The 12,446-nt window shown below is 54.1% G+C and overlaps 1 protein-coding gene across 1 annotated transcript in view; it reads right to left on the bottom strand.

Moving 5' to 3' along the window:
* FAM117A (family with sequence similarity 117 member A) overlaps nucleotides 1-12,446 on the bottom strand; it is a 42,464-nt gene that overhangs the window by 5,893 nt on the left and 24,125 nt on the right. Inside the window, exons 2-5 of the mRNA XM_035026891.1 lie at nucleotides 11,815-11,984; nucleotides 3,507-3,602; nucleotides 1,744-1,854; nucleotides 1,134-1,268 (exon numbers count right to left, since the gene is read on the bottom strand). Coding sequence (XP_034882782.1) covers nucleotides 1,134-1,268; nucleotides 1,744-1,854; nucleotides 3,507-3,602; nucleotides 11,815-11,984 — 512 coding nt within the window. The remainder of the gene's footprint in view (nucleotides 1-1,133; nucleotides 1,269-1,743; nucleotides 1,855-3,506; nucleotides 3,603-11,814; nucleotides 11,985-12,446) is intronic.

Raw genomic sequence — 12,446 nt, 5'->3', positions numbered from 1 at the left:
CTGCCAGGGAAGAGGGTGGGGAAGGAGTCTCAGGCCCCTCTCTTTTGGCCATGAGAGCGGCAGTGACCCTTAAGCTCCTCCCCTCGCTGTTGTTCTGACCTCTATCCCTGACGCACAATGACACCAGGACATGGCTTTCTCAAGTCACTGATTTAAGGGAAAGCCCCTCCTATTTCTCCCCAGCCCTTGCGACCCAATTTAGAATCACATGTTTATTTGTATGGTTTCATCATGGTGACGCCACCAGCAGGCTGTAAGCCTCGAGGGCAGGGACCTTCTCCGGGAACACAAAGATGAAGAATATTTGGGGAGCATGAGAGGGGGCGAACCACCAGGATACTAACCACGCAAGCCACTGCAGGACAGGCATGCACATCATTATCACGTATGAAATACCCTCTCCCTGCTTCTTAGCCATCAATGGTAGTTGTACCCCCAGCTCACCGAATTGCAAGCAGGTGCCTGGGTGGGTATCAAATCCTACATATACATCAATTAAAAATCAACTAGCAAGTAACTCATAAACTGAGGAGTGTGCCCATTAGAATTATATTAATACTGCCCAACTGGCATTCTCCAATTGTACTGTGTCAGTACAAAAATGTGCCTGAGACGGCAGAAAAGGTAGCAAATAATTCTGCCTGGGAGTGGGGTGGGGGTGGGGGGGAGGGGGGAGGCTGCACAGGGGCAACTGGGCATGAAGGATGAATGCAGGTCACCAGGTGGACATGGGGGGAGAGGTGGTTACACAGGCGACTGAGGCACGGGAGGGGGACAGTGATGGGGATGGGGATGAGGACGCAGGGAGCAGGGAGCCGGTGCTTTGGCTGAAGAGTGGCGCCGAGCCCCTTCCTCCTGGCTGAGAAGTCTCCCCTCCACTGAGCCCCGCTCCCTCTCTTCCCACCCAGCACCACGAGCCTGTCCCGGCTCCACCGCCCGGCTCTGCTGTCCTGGTGGCCAAGTCCATTTGAATCTAATGAACCCGATTTGTGTTCCTCGTGCAGGGCGGCGTTTACACCACGCTGTTGACGTGGCCACAGCCCGGAGCCCCCCGAGAGCCAGAGTCCCCCCGGCCTGCACCCACACTCCCCAAGCCGCCGGCTCGTCGTACATCAAGGGCGCGCCCCACTCACCCGCAGCAGCTCCTCTTCACCCTGTTCCTTCACAAACACCTCCTCCAGCTCTTGGTTGAGCCCTTCCAGGCTCCGGTGCAGGCAGGGGCTGAGTCGCAGGACAGGTGACCCGGAGGGGAAGCTGGGAGGGGACGCCTGAGAAGGAGGCAGATGGAGCGGTCATGGAATCCCCCCTCCCCCAAGCCCCGTAGAGTTACTAGTTCTGACCAGGGGGTAATGTCATGTCTACACAGCAGAACCAAGCAAATAAAGGAGGATCTGGGCACGGGGACTGACTGCAATAGGACAGCTCAGTGGGTTTTTCTCCAGAGGTTAGCGCTTTGGGAGTCTAGAAGCGTGGTTCTAGCGCTTGCAGGCTCACCACTGCGTCAATTGTGGGGGGGCGCGGGGGTTGAGGGGAGAGCCATTCGCGAGGGCAAAAAGCCCTTCCAGCCTCACTCAGCGACCCCCAGTTTGTGCCCAAACCACCTAGGCAGCCACGTGGCCATGGGGTGGGCAGCGTGGCAGGCTCAGTCAGCGGCTGTAAGACCTGCGAGGACCTGCCCACACGGGGCCGCCACGGGCGACAGCAAGGGGAGCGGGCCCGGGGAGGGGGCGGACACATACATACCCTCAGTGCTCCCCGCACTGCATGGTCCCCTTGCAGGGGGGAGCCCCGCTCCTTCTCTTTCCCGCTGCGGCTTAGCTTTGTCCTCTGCAGCTGTTGCTTCAACTTGGAAATCTGGTAGCCCAGAGATGGGAGGGGGGAGAGGCAGGTGGAACAAAGCTAAAGGGCACGGGGTCCCTCCTCCCCGACGTGGCTCCCACCGGAGGCCCACAATAATGCGTAAAAGGAAGATGGAAAACCTCCCAGGAGACCTCGGTGAGTTCAGAACTGATGACATGCTCATTGGGCCAGCTGGAGACCTTATTAACTAGATATTTGGTGTTTCTGAATTATCATGTATTCTACGGATCAGTTGGAAATATGAATCAGATGGATCCGTTTCCAAAAATTTCAAAATACGCAATGCCGAAACCATTTTTGTCTTTCACGGATTCCAAACCATGGAATACTACTCTATTAATAGAAATGGGAAATGATGTTTTTGAATTCACTCTTCAAAGTACATTCACAGCTATCTCAAAGGCCCCGGGACCAGGAAGGATGGAAGGATTTCCCCTCATTTTAAAGTAAACTGCACCGAGCAAGGAGCTGATGCTCAAGAAGGAGTATCAGATTTTGTCCTGACTTCCGTATCTTGTAACAATTATGTAGTATTATCAATGGTTTTGACTATTGTCTCTGTCACATTTGTAATTCTCCACCTACTCGCCCTCAGCTGGCGAAGGCTCAGGAGATGCAGATCTGTTTAAATATGGGCCCCAACGAAATAGGATTCAGAGAGGAGATCTGCCGCCCATAGCCATACAAGTTATGACCACTGCCAAGAAGAAAGTGGTTTTAGATCTGCTATCGGGCACCATTCACACCACGACTCCACGCTTAGTGTAAATAACTTGCTTACTCTGATCATTCCAAACTTAAAATACTCCATCATATTTCCCACTAGCTTTTAACTTGTAGAGCATTCCCTTCACATTTTCTCTGTTCTTGCAACCAAGAGAGGCTCGAGGTGACTCCCAGTGAGTCGGCCCTCAGGGGCCGCCAGTTGGAGTGGCAGGTGGAGCTGGTTTAGGAGCCCGGAATCCCCGTCTGTGCTTCTCTCTATTCAACCTCAGTGACTGGAGTCCTCCTGAGAGAGGGGGAGGGCCAGTGAAAAGTGTTTGGGAACACACAACTATTTTTCTCTTCTAAAAATAAGGCTGGATGGGATGCCTGGGTGGCTCAGTCAGTTAAGCGTCTGCCTTCGGCTCAGGTCATGATCCCAGGGTCCTGGGATCGAGCCCCGTGTCGGGCTCCCTGCTCCGTGGTGAGCCTGCTTCTCCCTCTGCCTGCCGCTTCCCCTGCTTGTGCTCTCTCTCTGTGTCAAATAAATAAATAAAGTCTAAAAAAAACTAAATAAAACAAAAAAAAGGCTGGATGCACAGTTAAGTAGGTGGTAAGGTTGGGGGCTTCCAGTTCCCAGAAACTCACTCGGAACGGCTTTTCTGGATACAAGCTCCAAGCAAGCGAGAACAGTGCTGGCTCCCACCCTGCGCTGGGCTGCTGGAGGGCACCAGCAGTCGCTGGCAAAGGCCCTGCCGGCGGAAGGGGCTGGACTCCTAAGCCGGGCCACCAGGACACTGACAGGCAGCTTTGAAGGAGCCATCTCATCCGGAAAAGGCAAGTGAGACCGAAGATGTGAGGCCACTTTGGAGCAGACACATCCACGGCGCTGGGCGTGGACAGGAGGCAGCTGCTGTGGCCAGGGAGTCAAAGGGGGCACATACCTCTTTTCGGTGGTCTGTGCTGCCCCAGGACGCCGAGCGCTTGTGTGTACAGGAGCTGGCCCGCTCACCTTCCAGCTCTTGCCAGGACAGGGGCGTCTGCAGGGGGAGAAACCCCGTGAGACAGAGCAGCTTCTCGGGCAGGCCCCGGGGAAGCAGCCACTTCCTGGACAGAGGTGGTGGCTCTTTGAAGGCGTCTCTGTCGTCTGGTCATCAGCCCCCTGAACATGCCCGCCTCTTTTATTCTTTGAGGCTTCTCCACCTGCACCGCCACTCTCCCAGTCCATGTCCTCCAGGAAGCCTTCCCTGATGAGCCAACAAGGCCAACCTGCTCTTTACTCTTTTGTGACTTTTACACAGGGATTCTGGCCCCAGCTATTCCAGGTGCTCCCCAAGGGACAAGTCCTGCCCCTCCCTCTCCCAACCAGCTGCAGAAGAACACGGGCTCGGGGGACCCCTGGCATCCTCGATTCGTGGACCCTTTATGGGTCCGGCACAAGTTCAGGTTCCTGGGAATGTCGTGAAAAACAAGTTACAAGACGGGACTCCATTAAGCAATCATTATTACTTGGTAAAACAGGAAAAATGTCAGTAGAGGTCCCCCGTCCTCCATCTTCAACCAAAGCAGGAGACGTCTGTGTAGCGCAGTGTCTAGAGCTGGTTTCAGGGGGGGCTCTGCACACAGACTTGAAGTCCTCCTGAATAGGCACGGGAGGGGACATTCTCAGGAAGGAGGAAGCCAGAATTCTGAACTCAGCCCTGACCCTGACCCTTTCTGGCTTTATCACAGCTCCTTCTCCTGGGCCCTGTGCTGCCCTTTGTGAGAGCAGACCTCTCAGGCGGCCATATCCCCCCGCCTCCTCCCCACTCCCCAGCTGCATAGAAGGCCAAGAGCCCAAGATTGAGGCAGGGGGAGTTGCAGACCCACTTCCTGGGCCCCAACCTGAGGGAGGAAGCTGTTGGCTTAAGCATGAGGCAGAGGAGGACTAGATCACTTCCCACCACCAACACCCCCTACTTCCATTCCAAGGGAGGGGCCCAAGGAGGAATGCTCCAGGGGAACCAGCTCTGACTTCTCTACATGAGCTGCCAAACCATGAGGGCCTGGGAACCATCTCCTCCAACAGATCTGCTGACCTCCCCCGAGAGACTGTTGCAAACAGAAAAGGGGGAGGATAAGGGGGGGGGGAAGAACCCCAACCACTCACTACCCAACAGCTGTGAAGAAGAGCGGTGGGGCGGGCGGGGGGGCGGGCGGGGGGGGCAGATTGCCCTGTGTGACAGCTGTATGGAGGGGCCACAGGGGACTGAGTCTCCCTGGCTCTTCCTTCTCCCAGCTGCTGACCAGGACATTTCCCGGGCCATGCGACACAGCCAGGGTGAGACGGCTGCCCCACCCTCCTTCCCTGACAACGCCGCAAGGAAGATGGGCCAGGGCTCCAGTCTTCACACACCCGTCCTTCAGGAAGAGGGCAGGCAGCGCATCCTTCAGGCTGCAGCCCAAGCCCTCGAGGTAAAGCTGGCTGTGACAGCATTCAGCAACCAAGCGGCTAACTGGTTGACTCCCAAATGCCTGTGTCTCCCCAAACTGGGGTGCCGGCAGCCAGAGCCTGAGGAAAGCTGCGGCACATACTGCAAAGTGAGGAGGAGGGCCCCCTCTCCCAGAGCCCCCTCGGCCCAGCAGACACACAACGCGCCTCCACTCCCGGGGCTCCAAAGCCAACCCTACAGATCGTTAGCTCTGCTCATCCAAGCTGAGCTCCACGCAAGCCTGCTGTCCCTGGAAGGTGGCCGAGGTCACAGGGGAGGGATGGCGAAGGCTAAGCTGGTGATGCCCATTTCCCTCCCACTAGGAAGGTACTGCACTCACAACAGCCCCATCCAGGCTGTCAGCAGCTCTATTGACATCTCTTGCAGACTCTTCAACTGCCTCCTTCCTTCTGAGATGTGTGAGAGGGTGGAAGGAGAAACGTGGGCTGGCAGCAGAGGCTAGAAAGGATGTGAAAATTCACGCCAAACTGGGATCGTGTCTCTCAGTCCATCTTGCCTCACCTCTCTCTGCTCAGCCACATCCTCCAGCAACCGCTGCTGCCTCTGTGTAAACCATGCTACCCAGACTATTGTTCTGCCTCAACACTCGGCCAGCCCCTGGTCACAGATGTTGCCATTTTACCTTCCATCCCACGGGCCCTCTGTACCGGGCCCTCATCGCATCCAGGCAAACCTAGCTCTGCCTCCTTTCTCCCCTTGCCCTGGACCCCAAGCCTGGCCTCTCCGTCTCAGAGGGCCTGCCCTACCAACTCTTCCCAGCCTTGCCCGCGGGGAGCCCGTCTAACTTGTCTACCTCGTGCTGACTGCTCCTCGGCCCCACGTCTCCTCCGTACAGATGGGCTCCGAGTATCCATCATCCACACGCTCAGCGTATAGTTACTGAATGCGCACTGCGTGTCAGGTACCATTCCAGGGCTGGCAACACAGCAATGCACAAAACAACAAAAATTCTTGTCCCCTTTGAGTTTACGTTCTAGTTGGGGACATAGTTGAAACAGTGATAAGTACTAAGAGAAAAACACAGCAACAAAAGGAGATAGGAATGCTGGGCAGGGGAACATGATTTTAAATGTCAGGGACATCCGCAATGAAAGAGTAACATCTGAAGGAAAACGTGAAGGGGATGTGGGAGTGAGCCATGTGGGTATCTGAGGTAACAGTGATCCAGACAGAGGGAATAGCAAGCGCAAAGGCCCTGAGGCAGGAGCAAGCCTGGTTTGTTTGAGAATGATAAGGAGGCCAGTATGGCTGGAGCAGAGTGAGCAAGAGGCAAGGCAGTAGATGAGGAGGTCAGTAGGTGTGATAGCCTGAAAAATGGCCCTACAAAGATACCAGGTCCCGATCCCTGGAACCGATAAGTGTTACCTTATATGGTAAAGTTTTTGCAGATGTGATTAAGTTATGGATCTTGAGATGGGAAGATTATCCTGGATTATCCAGACAAATTAGGCCATTACAAGTGTCCTTATAAGAGAGACGAGGGCAATCAGACACACACGGAGAAAGATAAGGGGATGTGACCACAAAGGCAGACACTGGAGTGATGTGGCCACAAGCCAAGGAACGCTGGCAGCCACAGAAGCTGGAAGATGCAAGGAATGGATCTCTCAGTGAGTCTCCAGAGAGCACGCAGCCCTGCCAACACCTTGATCTTGGCCCAGTGAAACAGAATTTGACTTTTGGCCCCCAGACCTGTGAGAGAATAAGGTTTTGTTGTTTTAAGCCATGAAGTTTGAGGTCATTTGTCACAGCAGCCCCGGGAACCTAACACAGTAGGTCATCCTATGTATGAAGCCGTGTCCATGCTGGCTTTGAGCATCTGTAAGGCAGGCTCATGCACGGGTGTGGGATTTGGCCCCTCCGACTCAACGGGGCATGTCAAGAGTGGGGACCATGCCCTGCTCCCTAGTTCCAGTGCATCTGGGTAGACGGGCCGCTTCGCCTCTGGGTCTCACCGCAGAGGTCTGAGCCAAGGTCTCCCTGGGGCACAGAAAGGCTCCCCTTCGAAGAGTGCCCCTTTATGGCACAACAAGGGTCGAGCCATGCGGCAGGACGGCAATGGAAGGAGTCGCTCCACATGATCCTTTGGAAGTGGAGTGGAGCTTGAGCTTTGGTCAGCAGATCAAAACATCGTATTTGTCAAGGGGATTCATGCACTGGAACAGATTTATTTTAACACCTTGGCCCAAGGGGAGCAGCTGAGAGAAAAGCAGGACCACGTACTAGCCATGAGTGACATCAGCCACCTGTGCAGATGATGCTCGAATTATGCACAACTGGATGTGGGTCAAACCCAGGAAGCCTTGCCTGGGCTTCTGAGCTCCCAGAGCCACATGCGGAAGGATAAGTGGGTGTGGGGGTGGAGGACAGCTGTCCAAGGAACAGCCCGATAGAACAAGACAGGGGTGGGATGGAGCCAAAAACCCTCCAAACTAGAACCTGTTTCTCTGACCCCAACCCAACTCAGTTTCTACCTGGACTCCCAGGCAAGGGTCCTGGCCCTGCTGTCTCCAGGGACCTTGGTGGAGCCGGTTAAGCCCTGGGAACACAGCCCCATATACCTCTGCGGGGACCAAGAACAGTGTGGTGCCTGGCCTGGTACAGAAGATGCTCAGTAACTACGTGTGGAACATGACATTCGGCAGGGAATCAGCCCCTGGGGGACTCTGGCGAAACACAGGCAGGAAAAGGCTCTCTGAGGGTGGTCCGCTGGCCCGAGCCAGGAACTTCGGCTGGAGGTGGCCAAGGCCACCGTCCCTGGCCCTCCAGTGACTACGTAACCCTCAGATTTTCCATCATGGACCCATTTTCAAATATTCTGTGCTGCTGTCAAACCATATGCTGACCAACCGGTCCTGCTCGCCAGTTTGGAAAACGGGCACCATGCCCAGGGCCCCCCACCCAGAGAGCAAGCCTCTGATGGGCAGACTCGATCATGTGTCATCACTAAACGCCGAGGCACTGGCTTGGGAAAAAGAGTAACGAAAGGAAAGAACACACAGTAGGGAAAAGTCCCAGAAAGGGACGTCTTCCTCAACAAAGAAGGCCGCCTCTGCTTCTGGCCTACAAGACACTCTCGGAGATTTGTCAAGGACTTCAGCTATTTTTTTCCTCCATCGGATAAATCAAGCCTAAAGAAGAAAGTCCATGCTAGAGGCTTCCGCACCTCCCCTGGAGCATGTGGAGGAAGCAGGGCTGGGATAAGCTGCACAGGGGGCCGGGCAGAGCAGGAACCCAGGGTCCCGTCTGTCTGCAGGATGAGACCAGCAGGGGAACTGTGCTCAAACAGTCATTCCAGCTGTGGTGAGACCACTTCCTCCCTGCAGAAGAGTGCACGGAGACACGAGTGCTTTGCACAGCAAGACGAGAGGTGGAGACGGTACCCCGCCCTGGCCCGCCACTAGCAGGGCCAGCCCAGAGCACTTGGTGGCTAGCTCGGGTGTACCAGCTGACCTGGGGACAGGGCGGTCCAGAGAGGGGAACACGTATTCAGATTGGCCTGCAGAATCCTGACAAAGTCCTCCAAGACACAAAGAACCTCCTTCCGATGATGGGGACTCCATCCAGGAGCCTTGCTAGTCCTCCCCGGCTGGCCGCTCTGTGCCCCACTCCCGCTGTACCCAAGCTCTTCCTTGGGCTCACCAAGCTTGTCTCTGGGAGACCTGGGCAGCTCTCTCCCATTGCTCTTCCGGGCTCAGAACATGCAGCATTTCACAGGATACCCAATTCCCCAAATAAGACTCAGCCACCTCTCTTCCTCCCCTGCCCCAAATAACTTGGGTAGCCATCTTGCGAGGAAGACTCGAGAATGCAGCACGCTTGGCTATCTAAATGGCAGGTGCTCTGTGTCTGCGGCCCAGGTCAGAAACTTGCTTGGAACGGGCAGGGTTCTTGTTTCCTCTAGGAGGTTCAGCCCAACTATGGTGCTGCCCTCACTACAAGGCATGTCCCCAGGAACGCCACGGCTGATGTGGTCTCCAAACACCACACTCGAGCTGCTGGCTCTGGGGTGGGGGGTGGAAGGGCAAACAGGAGGACAGAAGTGAGGGCCTGCCTGCCAGACACAGTAGAAGTGCTACACTGGTGTGTCTGGAAGAGAAGGGGCAGGAAGCAGGGGTAGGGCTCAGAGAAATGAGGGAAAGGTGCTGGCCTCAATCTATTTTTTTTTTAAATATTTTTATTTATTTATTTGAGAGAGAGAATGAGAGAGAGAGAGCATGAGAGGGGGGAGGGTCAGAGGGAGAAGCAGACTCCCTACCAAGCAGGGAGCCCGATGTGGGACTCGATCCCAGGACTCCAGGATCATGACCTGAGCCGAAGGCAGTTGCTTAACCAACTGAGCCACCCAGGCGTCCCTTCAATCTATTTTTTTTAACAACATAAAAGCTTTCAAGGACTTTGGTAAATCTTGCCTCCCCACCTTCCCTCTACCCTTGTCCATGCCCCTTGTATCTAGCCCGTTCTGGGGATATGCCCGTGCTCTGGAGAGAAGGAACAGCAATCACTTAGAGAGAGGTCAGCAGAGCCTCAGGTCTTCCTGGTGTAATGCCAGTGTTGAAGGAGGTAGTTTGTGTCAGGCTAGGGGGGGCTCGAACAGGAATTTGACTGGAGCCCAAAATCTAGACGCAGAAAATTCCCAGAAGACCAGGACTGAAAGATGGGCAGAGCGCATATTTTGGTTTGGATGCCTACGTTGATCAGAATTCTCCTACCTCTTGACTCCAGCCACAATATTGACAGGTTGCTAAGAGTTCCTCGAGGGCTGGAGCCCATCCCGGGAAAAGAGGAAAGCTGCACAGCTTGGCCTTGCCAGACCCATGGAGGCGCATCGCTGACCTCTGTCTTGCCGTGGCAAGAAGCCCAGACTTGTTATATAAAAGATCTGGCCTGCAGCTGGAGCCCAAGCAAAAACACATAGCCTAGAGCCCAGGCCTCTAAATCCCGCCAGGGAACATCTGAGGCCAACCCTCCCTTGAGTTGACAAAGAGAACACTCTCCAAGGAGTGGGGTAGAGGCTTCCTAGAAGGTTGGTGGCCGGAAGTGACAGAGATGGGGAGAGGTGGGAAGCCCGCACCCAACAAAGGGGGATGCACTCATGAGCTTGCACACCAGAAGCAGCCTCGGGTCCTGTCCTCCGGGGAGCCCTACTTGACTAGATACATTGTTTGGATTAAACACTACTCTCCAAAGAGAAGGGGGTGTGTACTCCAGGCCTATGAGGGCAAAGCAAAAGCCATCTTACTCAGCCTTTCCCAGGGATGCAGGGAACAGCAGTGCCTGGGGCTCTAAGGAAGCAGGCCCCTGCCGTCCACCACTGGAGTCTGTCCTCCCTTCACTTTCTGTTTGTAGATCTAAAGAGGGCCACTGATCTCAGCTGCAGCAAATTCTTGTTGGTTCAAGGTGGGGCATTCCCATGAGAATTCCTCTCCTCTAAACCATGCCAAACATTTGGCCCCATCTCATCCCTTGGCTGGCTGTTCACTGGCCTTCATGGAACTGGCATCCAGACTCACAGAGGCCAAATCTTGTTCTCATTTCCTTATCCTTCATTCCAACATGCCGAGAACAGTACTGGGCATTTAGATGTTCACTAGCAACATTTGAAAATGGATCTCACTAAAATAAATAAATAAATAAAAGAAGGGGACCAACGGGACATGCACAAAAGAGGAGGTAGGGGATGTGAGTGCACGGAACACTTTCACGCTTGGCTGTCACTCCACCTGCGAGCAAGAAGAGTGGGCACACGCTCCCGGCTTGCAAAGGAAGAGCCGACTTGCCCAGGACCCCCAAGATACAGGGCCGCTTCTGAGCCCCTGTTCTTCCCACCCTGTTTCCTCTTTCCTGAGAACAACTCATTTGTTCTGAAGTCAAACAGGCATGGGTTTAAACTGTATCAAAAGAGAAAAGACTGGACCCTGAACAACTGCTAAGAATGTTGAAGTCCTGAATCAGATTAAGATATATCTTTGTATGGGGGCGCCTGGGTGTCTCAGTCGGTTGAGTGTCTGACTCTTGATTTTGGCTCAGGTCGTGATCTCAGGGTCGTGAGATCGAGCCCTGAGTTGGGCTCCGTGCTCAGCTGGGAGTCTGCTTGGAATTCTCTCTCCCCCTCTGCCCCTCCCCACCCCTGCAGGCATGCTCTCTCCCTCTCTCTCTCAAATAAATAAATAAATCTAAAAAAAAAAGAGAAAATTTTACATAGGAGACGACTCCTTGCTCCGGTCAACACTATCTTATTCAAAAACTCCGGGAAGCCTGGAGTTTGGGTGGATGATCTGCGGAGATTCCTTCCAAGTTTAGGATTTCTTATTGAAAAGACTGCCAGGAAGAAAAATACTGACAGAGAGGACCTGAGCTCCAAAGGACTCGAACGGGCCCAGTGGACTCCCATGGGCTGCTGGCTAGGGCTTGAGTCTTCATTATCTGAGAGCTTTCCACTCTTACTGCTCCAGCAGGATCTATCCAGGCTCAACACACTTTTTGGGCCTCTCTCCCAGTTGTCTGGGGAATACAAACTCAGTTGAATGTTGGCTTGCTTAATTTTAGAAAGGTAAATCCCATTTACCTCATTTTCACGTAAGTTTACAGAGAAAACCAAGCTGACAAATATCAGATGCTGAAAAGCCATATGGTGAAGATACGCAGCCAAAACCCAGGACAGATCATTTCAGTGACCAAGAGTTGGTAAGTAGACCAAAGGTCTCCTCAGCCAGCCCCCACCCCCCGTCCTTATCCCCTTAGGAGAGCACGTCATTACCTGGGTGGCTTTGTCATTGGTACAGCAGGTGAAGGCCCCATCGGCATCTCGTGGCCACTGGCCCAGAAGGTAGGAGCTGAGGATGGTGTCCAGGGAGAATGTACGCCGGACCTGGGGTGGCTGAGGCCTACACACTGACTTTTCTGGGGCCACGGAGCATGGGACGCTGGCTGGAAGAGAGCACAGCCCGCACACCTTGACATCAGCATGGAGGAAGGAGACGAGGTAACCAACCTTCTGTCTCCTAGGAAAGCCTCACCTGACGGCCACGTCTTCCCTTGTATACACCTCCCTCCTAAAAGATTCTTTGAAGCGGCCCATAAAAGCAAATACAGTCTGACCAGAGCTTTTCTGACTTAACCAGATGGCCTTTATCACTGGAAGCAATTTACATCATTTTATTTTAGACAAGGGCTTACTTTATAAATGTCTTCTATCTTTTTCCTGTTCCTAGTGGACTATGAGCCCTGAACTCCTAAGTCTCGGATTGAGTTCCAGAGAGCAGGACTGTTTCCCATCATTAACGAGGGAACTCTAAGGGGCCCCAAACCAGTCTTTTATCCCTTGCTCTGCCTCTCTCCAGCACCCACTGCAGGGCTCCTAAGCACTGCACAAATTCAACCCAATTAACT

The sequence above is a fragment of the Mirounga leonina genome, unplaced genomic scaffold, assembly GCF_011800145.1.
Source record: "Mirounga leonina isolate KUSES-001 unplaced genomic scaffold, KU_Mleo_1.0 Mir_200, whole genome shotgun sequence".
In the NCBI taxonomy this organism is placed as follows: Eukaryota; Metazoa; Chordata; class Mammalia; order Carnivora; family Phocidae; genus Mirounga; species Mirounga leonina.
Note: the sequence above shows the minus strand (reverse complement) of the source record. Positions and strands in the feature narration are given on the sequence as shown.